Genomic DNA, 18,570 nt, shown 5'->3' on the forward strand with positions numbered 1-18,570 from the left:
TATTGGTGTTGTCTATGTAGGTGTGATGAAGAAACTGTGGATCACCTTTTGCTTCATTGTAAGTTTGCATCTGCTTTGTGGAGTGAGGTCTTTATTATGTTTGGGGTTCAGTGGGTGATGCCGGATACTATTGTTTCTCTTCTTTTTGCTTGGGGGAATTGGTTGGGAACTTACTCTTCAAAGGTTTGGAATATGGTACCAGCATGCCTTAAGTGGTTAGTATGGAAGGAACGCAATGCCTGAAGTTTTGAGGACATTGAGAGACCTATAGATTTGTTGAAGAACTTGCTTGCTAGGACTTTGTTTGAGTGGTCTCGTATTTGGGGTCTTACGCAAAGTTGTTCCTTGTCTGATTTTCTTATTTCTATTAGACTATCCTTATGATTTGTTTGTATTTGTTTCAAGGGCGGTGAGTTTACAATCGTAAACACATTGTTCCTTTTCATCAATAAAACTCTTATTATCTATAAAAAAAAAAACATTTTGAGCACTAATAATAAAAAAGAAATGATCTGTGTAGGCATCATCCGGAGTGAATTTATTGGTGCGTCTCCTGATGCTGTTGGTTGAAGCGCTTCTGTACTGTGCTGTTGGTCTTTACCTGGATAAGGTATATATTTAAGTTCATTATGTCTTTTTGTCAAAATTGTTTTGGTCATGCTAAAGAATAACCATCATACTTCTCTATCTGCTTCTTTGTTGAAAATGTGCATATCACCATGTTCTCTGTTATTCTTTGGGCTCCTGAGAAGGAAAAGCTGATCATAACTTGAAAACTTTATGGGAATCCATTCTGTTTTTGATAGAGTTTGACACAAGGGTAATTTCATGGCTCAAATGGAATAAGGTTACTTTTTTTGTCCCCCTTATTTTTTTATTATTTAATCATATTGTAGAGATTCAACATTTCCTTTTGAATAATATGATTAGTCATTTTGGTATATAGAGGTCGTTGATAGTGTCCACTGGTTTAGATGCTATGATTTCAAGGCTGATATGGTTGAATAGGGTTTAGACTTTCGTTTGTTAAAACTTGTAATAATTTGTACTTGCCCCAACAAAACACACTTTTTAATATAGAGAACTCCAAATACATAATGTAACATGTCTTTAATGGGGACAATTGACCAAAGTCCTTGTAAAATCAGAATGTTATTATTTTTAGTGGTGTAATTAAGCTTATAGGACACATCTGAAGATTAGACATGAATTATTGGGGGTTGCTTTAGTCATTTGGATACTTGTAAGCACCTAACTGTATGTTCATGAGTTATGTGTATGCTTAGTATTATTTTCTTCATTGATATGGACTTCATACACTATGTTTGAGCATGTATCTTTAAATTATGAAAATATAATGCAAAAACGGGAAAAACAATTTCTTGCATATATATAAGCTGCAATGGTCTACATCCCATATCTTTCTCAAAACAATATAGTGGTTTCTATGCGGGCTTTTTAAGAAAATAACCATCAATCCCAAACAATATCATTAGTTAGGCAAACTTTCAAACTAATTTCATTTTTAACAATTCGAGTGAACTGGAGTCGACCCTAGAGGAGACGATTTCTATGTATAGAAATCGACTCCTCTGGAGACGATTTCTGTACATAGAAATCGTCTCCTCTGGGGTCGATTTCTTTGTATATATTTTCAAACACCTGTGATGAAGAACGAAGAAAAACACTGAATCAAGCTGTGATGAAGAAGAACGAAGAAGAACCCAGGCGAACGAAGAAGAACGAACGAAGAACGAACGAAGAAGAACGAACCCAGGCGCCTGGGGTTCTTGCCGACGAACCCAGGCGCCGATTCTGACCGACGAACCCAGCAACACCGACGAGCAAACGAAGAACCCAGGCGCCGATTCACCAAACTCCGACGAACCCCAGCAACACCAACGAGCAATGGAGGGTTTGATTTGTTTTGGAGATTTTTTCATGGGTTTTTGGGGCTTGGAAGTGGAAACCCAGGCGCATTTTGGGGAGGAAAGGAAGAACACGAAAAAATCGGGTAAGTTTTTGGGCTGGGCATATCAAAGAAATCGACTTCATTGAAGTCGTTTTCTATACAAAGAAATCAACTTTACTGAAGTCGATTTCTTTGTATAGAATACGACTCCAACGAAGTCGGTTTCTGTGTAAAAAAAATCACAAAAAATAGGCAATATGAACAGTAAAATCGACTTCTCTAAAGTTGAATTGTTAGAAATGCAATATGTTTGAAACGTTGGCTAACTAATAATATTGTTTGGGTTTTGTAGTTATTTTTTAAAAAATCCCTTTCTATGCTCAATTATCCAAAAAAAAAAAAATTCAATCAGAACGTGCTTCTATGCCCAAGATCATAGCAAGGAAATATGGGAATCCACTTAGCCTGAGCAGTTGTTCCTGCACAACCAAAAGGTCCATCACTGCTTCCAATCTCATATTCTTTTCCCTTTTTTCTATTTTAAAGAATTATTATTGTTTTTTTCTTTGATATCCTGTGTGTTTGATCGTGTATAAATTCTTGTAGATGCGTTTACTTTTGGATTCTTGGGTTTTAGTTTTTGGGTTTTAACTTGGTTTAGTTCTGATTTATGTGTTCATTGACAATTCTTTCAAATATTGGGTATTGAGTTTTGAGTTTATCTGTTTGGTACTCTTCTTTATTTTTAATTTTTTGAGATTCTTTGTATTATCGAATCAGGTTTTTTTTCTTTCTTTCTTTTTGTGGTATTTATTGAAGTCTATCATTATGATTGTAACTGGGATTTCATTTTCCTAGATTGTCATATCTCATACTATTAATTTCTTCAAAGATTCTGTTACGGCCAAATGAAAGGTTAGGGACTGAATCTAAATAAGGGATTTCCACATCATTATATCTTTCTACTACAGTACTACTAGGCTTTTTAGGTTTTTTATTTTTTTTTTAATTTTTTTTAGCGTGTTTGTTTGTCTTCTTTTTCCCTAATTCTTATATGATATTAATATTCCTAATTAACTTAATGTTAATGAAATTTCCCTTATTAAAGGTACCCATTTTTTTTTTTCAATTGACAGTGTTGGTGTGTATGTGAAATCCATCATGGGTGTAAATGGTTCTTATCTCAAGGTGTTAATATTGTACCAAAAAACTTACGAATAGCGCCCTTTTTAACTCCTGAATACACTGATGATGAGTTCCAGTATATATTAAGGAAGTCATTAGTGTATTGTATGTACTTCTTGAATTTTATGTATTGAAAGTTATTGCTATGTTTTATTTTGTTTCATATTGATAAAAAAATTAATGATTTTATCTTTGATTTTCTAACTATCTACATTTTTGGTATCCTGTGATTGGGATGGGTAGGTATCTTTTGGGATTTCTCTACCCAATCTCTTGTGTGATTAGCTTTTCTGTGTTCAAGAAGGTTTGGTAACAATCATGATTGCTATAATTGGCATAAAACTGACAATGCACCAAACTATGTGTATTTAGATAATTTATGTTTTTTTCTTCCTTGTTCTTACAATTTTAGTATGATGTGAGCTACTATCTGTCCTTTATTTTTTGAAGTCATCCCATTTAAAGTTTTTTGATATGTCAGGAATAGAAAATAAAGGAAGGTCTCTACATGATGGGCCTAAACGATGGGATATTTCGTCTTTGTTGGTTTATTAAATATGCTTTGCTGGTAAATTTTGTTCTTTTTCCTTGGCAAAATCATCATAATTTTCCATTTATCATTGAACTTTCAAAAAATTCTGGAAATAGATTTTTTCCCTTCTCATTTCTATACTGGGATTTGTTGCCTGTTATGCTATTTTGGCAAACATATTAGTTATTTGATGGGAAACGAAACCCATTATAGTTATGTGGCCTTATTTGGATCTCAGAGACTGGAGTTCCATCTATTGGAAACTTAAAAGAAAATATAATTTTAGGTTTTTCTCCATGAGACTCGAGTTCCAAATGAAGTCATGTAAGTAATATGTTTCAATTTTAGTGGCATAATGTTTGCAAAACTAGTTTAACAGGAAAAAAAACCTACTCAAACCCATTGGCTAAACTTTTGGGTTAAGTGGTATCCTGTTATGTGAAGTCCTCACAAACATCTCTTCATGGTGTTAAGTTTTAACTCGTAACAACTAAATCTCCTAACAAGTGGTATCAGAGCCAAGGTAGGTGGTTTGATTGGGCAAGTGTTCATTAGTGGGTTCAGCAACATGGATCCTTTATGTCACTGAACCCTTTTTTGGGAGTGTAGGTGATGAGGGGTGGATAGCATTACGTCTTATGAGGAATGAATAAACCTCTCCAACAAAAAATTGAGTGTGAGATTGCCTACCAATCATCTCTCCTAAATCCTGCAAAAGTTGATTTTGAAGCTATCCAAATGAAGGTGCTACTAGAACACATTACTTTCTTGAGTACAGTTGCTTCTCTTTAACTTGTTGTTTTATTTTCTGTTTTTTTTTTTTTTTTTTTTTTTGAGACACTCCTACATGTTCCACACACTCATTTTTCCATAAGAACACCTGTATGAATTCCTTGACTTTAAGTAAGAACATTGTGAATTTTTTAGTATTTTATCACCTTTTTGGTTAAGGGGCATAATCCTTGCTCATATTGGCTTCAACTGCTTTGGATTCACTCTTCAGATTTTTCTTCTCTCCTCATTGCACATCATTTAACCATAGATGTTGTTGACAGAAATAAAGTAGCTCAGAAGAGATTATGTACTGAGCCCCCTTGGAGTTTCTAATTTGCCTACAAAAAAGCAACAAGGAAAATTGGAGGAAACATTAATGGTTGTGCTTTCCTGTATCCTACATACTAAATGCATTTGTCTTCTCCTACCAATAGAAAAACAAGTAGTTCTCTTATTTCTCAGATATCGTTGCTTTGTTATGTTGAATTTTGAAGGGCACAATAGAGCTGGTGAAAGCACAAAAATATCAATGCTTGTTGACCTTCTTACTCCTACTTCAGGGGATTTCTCGGTTTTTTGGATGAATATAATAATGGAAATGGTAAGTTGCCTGTTTTCAGATTATTTGTCTATACCTTTCTCCCTTCATTCTATTTGATGATTATTTGCCCACAGGGCCAAGATTACTGGCAGAGTGGTTGGATGTACTTACAATTTTAATTTTTTTCTTGTTTGAAGGAGAAAATTACCCAAAGTCCATGGAAAATCAGAATGTTTTTATTATTAGCTGCATAATTAAGTTTATAGGGCACTTCTAAAGATTAGACACCAATTATTGGGGTTGCTTTAGTCATTTGGATACTTGTAAGCGGCTAACTATATATTCATGAGTTATGTGTATGCTTAGTATTATTTCTTCATTGATTTGGACTTCATACAATATGTTTGAACATTTATCTATCTTTAAATTATAAAAATAGAACGTAAAAAAAAGGGGAAAAAAAAAAAAATCTTGCATATGTATATAAGCGGCTATGCTCTACACCCTGTATCTTCCTCAAAACAATATAGGTGTTTCTATGTAAAAAAAGGAAAACAAATCTTCTATATATATATATATATATAAGCTCCAATTCTCTACACCCTGTATCTTTATCAAAACAATATAGTTGTTTCTATGCCCAAGATCATAGCAAGGAAATATGGGAATCCATTTTGGATCAATATTACAGTTTTACCGGATACCCAATTCTATGACTAGGTCAGATCTTATTGCAGTAAGTATACCACTTGTACATGTTTATATTGTTCATTTAAATATGGTTCATATTTTATTCTCTTGTGTATATTTCTTTTTTTCATTGAATTGGTTAATAGTGCAGAATTGTCCAATGTTAGCTCTCTGGCATGCCCAATTTTCTTCTCATGATGTGTTTATAAACTCTAGAAGAACTGTGGTGCCTACACTTTGTTAATCTTAAGTGTTCAAGATTTAAAACAGTCACTAACCAATCTATCCTGATTGGTTTTTGCATTATTCATTGGGAGCTGGGGTTGGATTTTTGTATGATTTCGTGATTAACTTGAATCTGTTTTACAGGATGAGATATGGAAGGCGTTAGGTGTTTGCCCTCAAAATGACATTCTTTTGCAAAGTTGACTGTAAGTAAGAAGCACATTTCATTTTCCTTTTTTTTTGTGTAGTAAGATATTTGAATTCTAGTTGTTTATGATATATTCTTAGATGTACTAGGTTTTCATGGTTAGATCTTTATTCTACTTGAATGGTAATTATGACAGAAGATATGGGTCTTTTCATTTAGTTGGAGCTCATCCAATTAGTTAAATGCTAGGCACCTATCATTAGTATTGTTATTATTTTACTCAGTTTTGCATGATTCATCTAATTACTTAAATTGGAAAAGTGGCTTCACAATCTTGTTTAGGCCCTTTTTTTTCTTTTTCATGAAGCTGTCTTTTTTGCAGAGTACACTTTTATTCTTTTTAGTAGTTCAGTTTGTTAAAGGAATTTTCTGGTTTAGTGTAATTTGGTAATGGTTTATGGTCCTGTTCCTATACTGCAATGATTTTAAACAATGTAGTAAACAGATTTGGTTAATAAATAGTTTCTACAGTTTTCTTATATTTTAGAATCACTTATGCCCACTAAGTTCTGAAAAATTAATTTTTTACTTATAATATAGGGTCATGCCGTTACATGGGGTCCTTTTTTTAGAAGAGTTGGTTTCAAGAAGACCTTTCATCATTTGTCAGGTCCATGGCACTCAAATGGAAGAGTATAAGTGTTGCCATACGTATTTCTTATAAAGTTGTGATCATGATGTGATTTCTTTCTCACTTTGATTTTAAATTATTTGTTGTAATCCTGCCTCAAGTCCCTTTTTTTTTCTTTTTTTTTTTCTTATCAAATTATTTTTTGTACGATTTTTGAACTCTGTTTGAAACTCCTTCTGCTACCTTCGTAACCTATTTTTGTTAAAATTTATTATAATAGTAATTGGTGATTTCAAACTTTGTGCAGCTCCAGCAAGTATTGGATGCATTCATTATGATTTCTGGTCAGCGAACTTATTCAACCTCTCAAATTATAGAAATTCCTTCAGTGCAGTCCTCTGACAATGCCTCCTTGCTTATGTTGCCACTGATGCAATTTAGCCCTTCAAACATACGAATAGCGCCCTTTCTAACTCCTAAATACACCGATGATGAGTTCTGGTATATCATGAAGGAAGTCATGGGTGTATTGTATGTACTTCTTGAATTTTATGTATTAAAAGTTATTGTTATGTTTTATTTTGTTTCATATTGATCAGAAAATAATGATTTTATCTTCGATTTTCTGACTATCTATATTTTTGGTATCTTGTGATTGGGATGGACAGGTGTCTTCTGGGATTTCCCTACCCAATCTCTTGCCTGATTAGCTTTTCTGTGTTCAAGAAGGTTTGGTAACGATAATGAGTGCCATAATTGGCATAAAACTGACAATGCACCAAACTATCTATGCATTTAGATGATTTATGTTTTTTTTTTTTCTTCCCCTTTTCCACAATTTTAGTATGATGTTGGCTATTATCTGTCCTTTATTTTTTGAAGTCATCACATTTAAAGTTTTTGATATTTCAGGAATAGAAGATAAAGGAAGGTCTCTACATGATGGGCCAAAAAGATGGGATATTCACTCTATCTTGGTTTAATACATATGCTTTGCTGGTAAATTTTGTTTTTTTTCCTTGACATAATCATCATATTTGTCTGTTTTTCTTTGAACCTTCAATGAATTCTGGAAATAGAATCTTTTCCTTCTCATTTCTATCATGGGATTTTTTTGCTTGTTATGCTATTTTTGCAAACATATTAGTTATGTGATGGAAAACGAAACACGTTAGTTATGTGGCCTTATTTGGAACTCTGGGACTTGTGTTCCATCCATTGTAAACTAAAAAGAAAATATAATCTTAGGTCTTTCTCGGTGAGACTCGAGTTCCTAATGAAGTCATGTAACTAATATGTTTCAATTTTAGTTGCATAATGTTTGCAAAATTAGCTTAAGGGGCAAAAAACCTGCTCAAACCCATTGGCTAAGCTTTTGGGTTAAGTGGTATCAAAACATGCTATGTGAAGTCCTCACAAAAAATCTCTTCATGGTCTTAAATTTTTACTCAAACTCAATCTCCCAACAAGTGGTATTAGTGCCAAGGTAGGCAATTTGATTGGGCAAGTGTTCATTAATTGGCCTATAAGTAGAGGTGAGGAATACTTGCATGCCAGCTCTAGTCATGGTTGAGTAAAGGCTTTAGTAGTGCAAGTCTTGGAAATTATGTGTGTTGGTGGCTCTCATTATTGTGTAAGGAAGACTCCCCATGTTCACTCCACCCATTGTTGAGTAAAGGTACTTTATTGGTGAGCACTATATTTAATGGTAATGCGTGGTAATGGATTATTAAGGAAAAAGATTCCGTTTAAGGGGAAGATTACCCGAGGTGTAACTACCAAGTGGCTAGGTAGAATGCTTATACGTGAAGGGAGATTTGTTGGAATATTGATCGTGTGAGTGGTGTGGTTAGCTAAGTATTAAAATCTCAAACTAGTTAATAATGACAAAAGGGAGTGGTTAATATAATATAAATTGAACCCAATTGGATTAGATGATTAAATTCATCATTTCCTAACAGTTTAAGCCATTAGGACAATCGGTAATTTATCATGATATTAGAGTAAAGGTCTTGGGTTCAATCTCTCTTCTCCACCTTACCTTTCATTTAAAAAAATTTCCACCTAGGCCTCACTTAATGGCAGCTTAGGTAACCCACATGTGAAGGTGGAGTGTTTGATTAAAGGGTTAAATTCACCTTTTCCTAACAACTTATGTTTTTGGGACAATTGGTAATTTATCATCCCAAGCCCATAGGTTCAAACTTTTTTTTTTATTGTGAGTGGTGTGGTTAGTTAAGTAGTAAAGTCTCACATTGGATAATAATAACAAGAGTGAAAAAAATTTTGTGTCCCAACATGTTTTATGAAACCTTCACAAAGAGACTTCTCAAGTTGTTAATGTTTACTCTCACAAACTCAAGATCACAATGATTTCTATGACATATCCAATTCCTGCCTAGACATGGTTTATAGACTTCCTCAAACTGATTTTTTTGGGTTAGAACCGAGCCAAACAAAGCTTGGTGAGATAATCTGAGAACTGTTTTACATATATTTTTTAAATAAGTAATAAAATTTATCAATATCATAGTTTATGTCAAGCTCAAGATGAAAAGCACTTCGTGACCTAAATGAATTACAAAAGAACATGCACAAAATAGAAGTGATTTTGTGAAATCTAGAAGTGTCAATATTTGGTAAGACTCTGCAGGCATGATCATTCAAACAAAGTTCCAATCAGCAATGCTTCTAACTGACATACAGGAATTCTATGTGAAGCCCTTTTCTGGGTTATTTTGACTAGGAAGCTTCAGCTTTAAAAGGACATTTATTTATGTTTATGAATAACATATCTTTGTTAGCCGCTGTATGAGGTCAAATTGGCTCATGGAGCAGTTAGTGATGCCGATCTATAGTATTCCTTGTAGTAATTATTATTTTAATTATGCTTTATTACATATTCCCTCCATCCTACGATTGATGAAAGTTAGCAAAGTAACAAGTTTGTTAATGAATCAAAATAAATGTAGCAGTATTTCAATGATACTCTTAGATGGGCCATGTGTGTTTGGAATTACTTTGACGCACAATTATAATTCGATCTTGGAGATACTAAGAATTTCATATTTATTTTCCTTCATTAAAATGCTTGGCATTTGTTCAAAATTGGATTTATCATGGGACGGATGGACTATAATTTGGTGAGTGAAAGAATACCACTCAATTTGAATTTTTTTAGTGATTTATATGAGGAAGTAGTTATCCTGGCTGTTCTTTAAATTTTATTGCCAATGATGGTCCCCCCTCCCCCTCCCCCCCCCTCCCAATTTTTACGAGGAAATAGTTATCTCGACTGTTTTTGAGTCTAATAAGATCCCCCCTTCCCCTTTATCCCACCCAAACAAGACTCAATTAAGCTTAACCCCCATTAATTTTGCTCTGCAACATGGATCCTTTTATGCCATTGAACCCTTTTTTGGGAGTGAAAGTGATGAGGGGTGGATAGCATTACGTCTTATGAGGAACGAATCAACTTCTTTAACAAAAAATTGGGGGTAAGAATGCTTACCAATATCCGCTCCTAAATCTACAAAAGTTGTTTTTGAAGCTGTCCAAATGAGGGTGCTACAAGAACACATTACTCTCTTGAGTATAGTTGCTTCTCTTTAATTATTATTATTATTATTTTTTTTTTTTTGAGAAACTCCATGTTCCACACACTCATTGTTCCATAAGAACACCGGTATGAATTCCTAGACTTTAAGTAAGCAAAATAGAATGTAAGGAAAGGAAAAAAAAATCTTGCATGTATATATATAAGCTGCAATGCTCTACACCCTTTATATTTCTCAAAACAATATAGTTGGGAGAAAATGGGCTTTTGCCCTTTTTTTTTTTTTTTTTTTTTTTTTAGTTGGGAGAAAATGGGCTTTTGCCCTTTTTTTTTTTTTTTTTTTTAATTTTTAAATATCCAGCATTTTGCCCCATTTCTGAAACTATTTAGGGAAATGCTTCTATTTTGAAACTCGATTTTCTAAAATCGAGTTTCAATTTAAAACTTAATTTTTGGACAATCGAGTTATAGCGAACTGAAAATAAATAAATAAAAAAAAAAATTTCAGAACTCGAGTTCATGCAACTTGAGTTCCGTGTGAAGTACTCGAGTTCATGGAACTCGAGTTCCTTGAAAAAAAATTCAAGTGGAACTCAATTTCCATGAACTCGAGTACTTCACATGGAACTCGAGTTCCCCCAAAAAAAAAAAAAAATTATAAGTCCACGTTCTCTATAATTCGATGTTCCAAAAATCAAGTAATACATTTGAAATTTGATTTTCTAAAAATTGAGTTTCAAAACAGGGGCATTTCCTTAATTAGTTTTAGACATGAGGCATTTTGATGGAAATTTTGTGAGAAAGGGGTAAAAGCACATTTTGGCCAATATAGTTGTTTCTATGGCCAAGATCATAACGAGGAAATATGGGAATCCATTTTTGGATCAATGTTATTGTTTTACGGGATATGCAATTCTATGACCAAGTCAGATCTGATTGCGGTAAGTATACCACTTGTGCATGTTTATATTGTTCATTTAAATATGGTTCATGTTTTATTCTCTTGTATGTATTTCTTTTTTTCATTGAATTGGTTAATACTGCTGAATTGTCCAACGTTAGGTATCTGGCATGCTCAATTTTCTTCTCATGATGTGTTCATCGACTCTAGAAGAACTGTGGTGCCTGCACTATTTTAATCTTAAGTGTTCGCGATTTAAAATAGTCACTAACCAATCTATCCTGATTGGTTTTTGCATTATTCTTTGGGAGCTGGTGTTGGATTTTTGTATGATTTTGTGATTAAGTTGAATCTGTTTTACAGGATATGGAAGACATTAGGTGTTCTCAAAATGACATTCTTTTGCAGAGTTGATTGTAAGTAAGAAGCACATCTTATTTTCCTTTTTTCGTGTTGTGTTAGATATTTGAATTCTAGTTGTTTATGATATATTCTTATATGTACTAGGTTTTTACAGTTAGATCTTGATACTGCTTGAATGGTAGTTATGATAGAAGATATGTGTCTTTTCATTTAGCTAGAGCTTATCCAATTAGTTAAAAGCTAGGCACCTGTCATTAGTATTATTATTATTATTTTACTTAGTTTTGCATCATTCATCTAATTGCTTATATTGGAAAAGAGGCTTCGCAATCTTGTTTAGGTTTTTATTTTTATTTATTTTTTATTTTTATTTTTATGTAGTAGTCTTTTTTTAATAAATTTATTTTGATAAAAAAAAATGAGGTTTATGCAATTACATCGGTGCACACTCTTTAGTCTAGATTTAGTTTTGTATTTTGCAATAGATATCACCTTAGTTATTTCTAATTTTTTGTTAACAAGTTGTCAGAAGTTGTGCAACAAAGGAGAGACTTGCTTATTTTCGCATTGGGTGTTCTACAAAATCTTGGTTCTTACAATCAGAATGGTTGAAGCATGTATAACAACAATGGTTGAAGCATGTGTGTGTATATATTTATATAATTTTTTGTTTTGTTTTTTTTTTTTTTTTGGTTTTGGGTTGGCTATCTATCCTCAATAGCTTAGTTAAGGTTGGCCATATGTATTCTTTTCCTTCATTCTATTATTTCCAAAGTCATACTTTTTGTTACTTCTTTAATTGACATGTTCTTTTTTTCAACTACTACTAGGGGATTTTTTAGAAAATAACTACAAAACCCAAACAATATTATTAGTTAGGCAACGTTTTAAACATATTGCATTTTTAATAATTCGACTTCAGAGGAGTCGATTTTACTGTTCATATCTATTTTTTGCCAGTTGAGTAGATAAAGAAATCGAGTCCTTTGTACTCATTTTTTATACATAAAAATCAACTTCAGTGGAGTCGTTTTCAATACAAAGAAAACGACTCCACTGGAGTCGTTTTCTTTGTATTGAAAACGACTCCACTGAAGTCGATTTGCCAAAAAACCCCATGCGCCGACGAACCCAGAAGAACCCATGTGCCAAAAAACCCCATGCCGTCATAGAAGAACCCAGCAAACGAACCCAGCAACACCGACGAGCAAACAAACGCAAGTGCCGACGAGCGTGTTCTTCTCCTCCACTGATCCGATCCGAGCGTGTTAGACATTTGCTCGTCGGTGTTGCTGGGGTTTGTCGGGGTTTGGTGAATCGGCGCCTGGGTTCGTCGGCAAGAACGAAGAACGAAGAACGAAGAACCCAGAATCAGTGCCTGGGTTCGTCGGCGCCTTCGTTCTTCGGTCACGGTAAAGGACTGGGTTTTTACAGAAGGAAGAACGAAGTTGTGTGGAGTTGGTGTTGTAGTGTTTTTTGGCAAATCGACTTCAATGGAGTCGTTCTCAATACAAAGAAAACGACTCCACTGGAGTCGTTTTCTTTGTATTGAGAACGACTCCATTGAAGTTGATTTCTATGTATAAACAATAAGTACAAAGGACTCAATTTTTTTATCTACTCAACTGGCAAAAAATAGATATGAACAGTAAAATCGACTCCTCTGAAGTCGAATTGTTAGAAATGCAATATGTTTGAAACGTTGCCTAACTAATAATATTGTTTGGGTTTTGTAGTTATTTTCTAAAAAATCCCCTACTACTGCTACTAATAGATATATGTTTGTGTGTGTATTTTCATTCTCTAACTATTTTTCGTTCCTTTAACTTGAATTAACTCATTCTTTCTTACTGGTGTGTTAATCGCTCTCTTTTGAACATGGCCAAACTATCTCAAGTTATCTTTCTCTCATATTTTCATCAATAGGGGCCACCCCTATATTTAAGCGTATTTTCTCATTTCTAATCACACATTTCCATGTTTTTTTACTTAATCATCTAAACGTTCTCAGTTTAGTTACACTTATTTTTTGAATATGTTTATTCTTGATTACCTAACATTTTGTACCATAGAGCATATCTTGTCTTATAATATTCTTATTAAAATTTTCCTTTAACTTAATAGGTATTCTATGATCACACGATACTCTTGACATGCTCCCTTTTATCCACCATGCTCGTATCCTAAGAAAAACATCACCTTTTGTCTCTCCAATCAATTAATATATTTAATATATATATATATAAAAGCAGATACCTCATGTGAGAAAACATAAGATTTTGCCATGTGGCGCCTTCTTTGATAGCCATCCATTTTTTTTGGTTCAAGATACACCTCATCTATTACTTATTACTTATCTTCACTCCTCTCTCTCAAGTCTCAATTGACTAAAATAACTTTTAAACTTTCAAGTTTACCGTTAATTGTTTAATAAAGAAAAAAAAAAAGAAAAAAAAAATACCATTAATCTAGCTCTTCTACGTCTAACCCTTCGGCTGCCCGCCTCTTGCAATTATCTAAGTTATATAGCTCTTCCACATCTAACCACCTCTTTCAATTATCTAAGTTATATATTAAATAGCACACTTCCTTCTAGCCATGAGTCTCCTTTTACAATCACTTCTCTTCTTTTCTTTTAATGCTTCTCTTTTTTTCTTCTTTCTTTTTTCCTAAAATCTTTAGCTACACGTTGTTTAGCAATCACATTTTTATAACTCAAATTCTTTATGTATTGTTGGACAAATTGTGCTTGAAATGAGTAAATCCTATGGCAAAATCACGGTTTTGCATTCTAGAATTTGTAAAGTTCAAACATGGTGAGTAAGGGTTTGAAATTTTATTCTTTTTCTCTCCTTTTGAAATTTTATTCTAGAAAAGTGATTGCATTCTTGGCTAAGTAAGAGGAAACACAAATACTGTGCTTTAACTAATATAAACTAAATTAATTTTTGTTGTTGTTATCAATCTAATGTTAGAGTTTGCAACAAAGGTTAGGTTTTAATTGTTTGTTATCAAATCCATATTAGAGTTTGCAATTTTGATGTGTTGGGTGTTTTGTTGGAATTATTACAGACAAATAAAAAGAAGTGGTTTATGAAATCCTATGACAAGGGCAATGGCAAGAAATCCAATCGTATCCAATTACTCTCTTTCCAAACCTTTGCAAATACCACAAACGTATCATCATAATTGGAATGTCTCTTTGAGGTCAATTTTATTTTCCCGTTATTTTCTTTAGGATGTTATTTTTAATTTTAGTAATCAACTGGGTTTATTTTTATTTTTTGGGGACAATAATCATCATATGCAAAGGTTAAAATCTAGCGCATCTTATCACAATTATTAGTATATGTCCTTTTCTTACTTTCTAACTTCCATTCATATAACTGAAACTATATGGGGTTGAATAATTACTATCCTTGATTAAAATCTCATTTCAACTACTGCTAGGCATTAGCCACCTATTGGTGCTACAGTGCTCAAAGGCCCCATAGGGAATTTTTGGTTTAACTACATATTATTGCTAGATATCAACAAAGCACAAATTTCATCTTTCGTATGTATTTTAATTTATTCTTCTTTCTCTTTTGAATTTAACTTGCTCTTTATCAATGTTCATTCTTTGTCTCTTTATCAATGTTCATTCTTTGTTGTTAATTAATGATATGCTTTTGATTCCATAAAACGTTTGCATATTAATGTTTTCATTCTTTATCAATTTTGAGTGTTATTTGGCTGTAGTTAAGCATCAATGTAGTAGACCTCATGTTAGTTTATGTGTTGCTTAATGTACTTTGTGTAAGAAGGTGAATTAAACGGTTTAAGTTTACATGTGCAGGAGATGAACTTTATGCAATTTTCTGTAGGAAGTGGACCTTTCAGACAATGACACAATAGCACATTAAAGAATGTAAATTCCGTTCATGTTTTCCAGTTATAAGAAACTTTTTGTTTATTTAATAATAATTTATAGTTCTAAGGCATGCAAATGCTTATATTTAGCAATTTGCTTTGTAAATTTACAAAGTTTTCTACTTATGATGAGGAATTTCATATTTGAAAGCTTTAAAGGGGCAACTGAATATAAATGTTCTTGGAATTACTTTTTTAACCATTGTTGTTTGTGACTTTCAAACAAGTAACGACTGCATATTGCAAATTGTCATGTTAATATTAGTTTGGGATACTTACAAAAAATAACAGAGAATGTTGCCAAATCTAAATTTGGCAGATTTGGCACTAACTACACTTGGTAGAATTTTTAATTTTAATATTGAGCTTTAATAGGATTTTATTATGGTTAGGAACTAGGGTTTGATTTGGATTTAGTTTTACTATCAAAACTTTGTAAATTAAACATGACTAACAATAATTGTGTTAATGAACACAAGGAGTTAACAGATATTTTTTTTACAAAATATTTCAAAATGCACATCGCAATACGCAATACTCTTGACGTGCTTCTCCCTTTTATCCACCCTGCTCGTTCCTAAGAAAAACATCACCTTATGTCTCTCCAATCAATCAATCAATTAATATATATATATATATAAAAGGAGAGACCTCATTTGAGAGAATATGAGGTCTTGCCAAGTGGTGCTCTCCTTGAGGATTCTTTTGCAATAAAAGATATGCACTTTTTGTTTTCTTTGGTTCATCGTTTCAAGATTATTCATCTATTTCTCACAAAGATAAGTACTCTTTTTATATTAAATAAACACCAATTAAAAGATAATGACTCTTTATTTTCTTAGCTACATCGTTTCAAGACCATTTTTTCCTCTTTAGGTTTTCACCTCTTGCATCTCTGCTCCTTTCTATACCCCTGCCCATAGTCTTTTACATCATCCTAACTCAAATGCACATATAAGATTCTCCAAACTAGGAAGGATGTAAACGACTTGTGGTTTTGATGTGGAAGTCAGAGATCATTGTGAGTTTTGTGAGGGTTGTGATTGGATATGGGCCTTTGGTTGTTTGAGATTTTTGAAGTTGGAGCTTTTGTGCTGGGTTTGCGATGATGTGTGACTGGATTTTTGCCAACTGGCTGAAGCCATGAAGAACCTTTTATGGGCTTTGAGACTTTTGATTTGATAGATATATATGTCCCTTTTTTTTTTTTTCACTTATTCTCTACATTAGTCTTTTTGTATTTTTTTACTTATTCTCTACAATAGTCTTTTTGTATTTTTTTACTTTTACTTTGATACTAATGCATTGTACTGCACACACATAAATGAAATAATTTTTTCCCTTATTAGTGTGAACTATTTGAATTGTATTTAAAATTATGAATGTGGTTTATAATTTAATAGATTTGAGAAAATTTGTTAATAGTTAACTTGAAGTTATTTTATATGAATTTAAAAAATCGTACGTAGTCTTTTAGATTTTTTTTTGGTTGCAATTTTCCTTATACTATATTTGAATGCTTGGGAGCTTGCTTCACAAATATATTAAATACTAAAAATATTTTGAATATGAACATTGAGGATAATTGCATGGATACTCTAACAAAGCTAATTAAAGAAAAGGGAACACCATCAGTTTGGAAAGTAAGTATTTTCATTATACCTTATTCTGTATACTGTAACTGCAATTTAGTACCAGTTTTTCTACATATTGTTTTTAATATTAAATTAATAATATGATATGGTCTCCTAGGAATGCCAAATAACTATACAATTTCAATCTCATATATCAATATTAGTAAACAAACGCTAATCAATAGTTTGGAACTACTTCTAGAATAAGTAAAATTATAAATATGAATTAAGAAAAATGAGCTAAAGCATTCGACAATAGTTTGGGAAAACATAAATACTATATACAACAAAAAACATAAAAATTATTTCCAAATGAAATTGAAAAGTGTTTGCGCATCGCACAAGACATTATCTAGTTTTATTAAGTATTGATCCAAGATATGAAAACATCTCACTCTTTAGTATCTTTTGACCGTTGGGTAATATCATCCCCTTTTCTCTATTTCTACTTTTACTAAACTTACATTCTATGTGTTGTGTCTTAATTGAAAGCCTTTAGATTTTTGAGTGTCTTGAGAAATTTTAACTTGACATTAACTCCACTTCTAATTTCCTTTAAAGTAAATCATTTGTGAAAAGCATACACCAACAGACTTTCTCTTGAATCGATTTAAAATAGCTAAAGCATATGAATAATAAAAATTTCAAGTAAAATAAAGGGAACATACAAGGGAAAAATTATAAATAACAGCTAGGTAAGTATTTGGAGTATGTATTGCATCTGTCTTGAAGATGGGCAACTAATAATCTTTATCTTTTGTGGATGTAAGAAACTTAACACTGTGATCGATAAAGTGAACAATAATGACCATCAACCAGAGTAAGTTAAAAGTCAATAATGCACAACAGCAGAAAAAAAAAAAAACAAAAATCAGAATAAACAGAAGAAAAAAAAGAAAGAAATAGAAAGCCCAAAACAACCCTTAATTATTTTAACACATAAATTAATTTGATTCTAAATTTACCCCCCCACCCCCCCCCAAAAAGAAACACTTTTTGTGTGAATTGAATATGAAATGTAAAAAGTTTAGCTACAAAATTGACTATAGGCTAAAACTACAATCTTACTCAATAAAATAAGTATTACTACATATTTTTGAAAATCTAACCATTCAATTGCATATTCTTTACGCTCTCAATATATATATATATATATCAAATTTTGTGTCAATCGGATATTATTTACTATATGATTTACAAGCTTATATTTTACGTATGATTTTGAACTACAAAAATTTGTAATTTAAATAATTTATTAGTGATATAACTATTGATCTTTAATTTTCTAGAAATTTTGCAAACATAGAGAATATAAGTAGAAGATGTAATCTAATGGTGGATTTGTCAGAATTTACCTCCAATAAAAAGATATTGAGTAAGGTTGTAGCCTAAGGTTATAACCAATTTTATAAATAAATTTTTCCTATATGAATTAAGTGTAAGTTGCAATATGATAAAATAATAAAAGTATTTCCCCCATCTCTCTCTTCCGTCACCACATGAAAATCATTTCCTTTTCAAACCAGGAAAACCATTCATGATAGTTATCGATCTATATTTTTCCCT

At 32.3% G+C, this 18,570-nt stretch overlaps 1 protein-coding gene across 11 annotated transcripts; it reads left to right on the forward strand.

Moving 5' to 3' along the window:
• Window positions 1–2,287: 2,287 nt before the first annotated feature.
• Window positions 2,288–10,486, forward strand: LOC111990443 (ABC transporter A family member 1-like). 11 transcript variants are annotated; one of them, XR_010625478.1, is made up of 11 exons: window positions 2,288–2,406; window positions 3,579–3,665; window positions 4,239–4,373; window positions 4,685–4,782; window positions 4,898–5,004; window positions 6,004–6,065; window positions 6,608–6,677; window positions 6,946–6,982; window positions 7,080–7,169; window positions 7,307–7,367; window positions 7,551–10,486. XR_010625478.1 is itself a non-coding variant. In XM_065764779.1 (10 exons), the coding sequence occupies exons 7-10, from the start codon at window positions 6,612–6,614 to the stop codon at window positions 7,554–7,556; spliced, it is 357 nt and encodes a 118-aa protein (XP_065620851.1). In that variant the 5' UTR covers window positions 2,288–2,406; window positions 3,579–3,665; window positions 4,239–4,373; window positions 4,685–4,782; window positions 4,898–5,004; window positions 6,004–6,065; window positions 6,608–6,611; the 3' UTR covers window positions 7,557–10,486. The 11 variants fall into 11 exon arrangements, 2 of the variants coding, with proteins under 2 accessions (XP_065620851.1, XP_065620852.1); XR_010625479.1 differs by lacking the exon at window positions 6,608–6,677 and having other exon boundaries at window positions 6,004–6,069; XR_010625477.1 differs by lacking the exon at window positions 6,608–6,677.
• The last annotated feature ends 8,084 nt before the right edge of the window (window positions 10,487–18,570 follow it).

This window comes from Quercus suber, unplaced genomic scaffold (genome assembly GCF_002906115.3).
Source record: "Quercus suber isolate HL8 unplaced genomic scaffold, Cork oak 2.0 scaffold_583, whole genome shotgun sequence".
NCBI lineage: Eukaryota > Viridiplantae > Streptophyta > Magnoliopsida > Fagales > Fagaceae > Quercus > Quercus suber.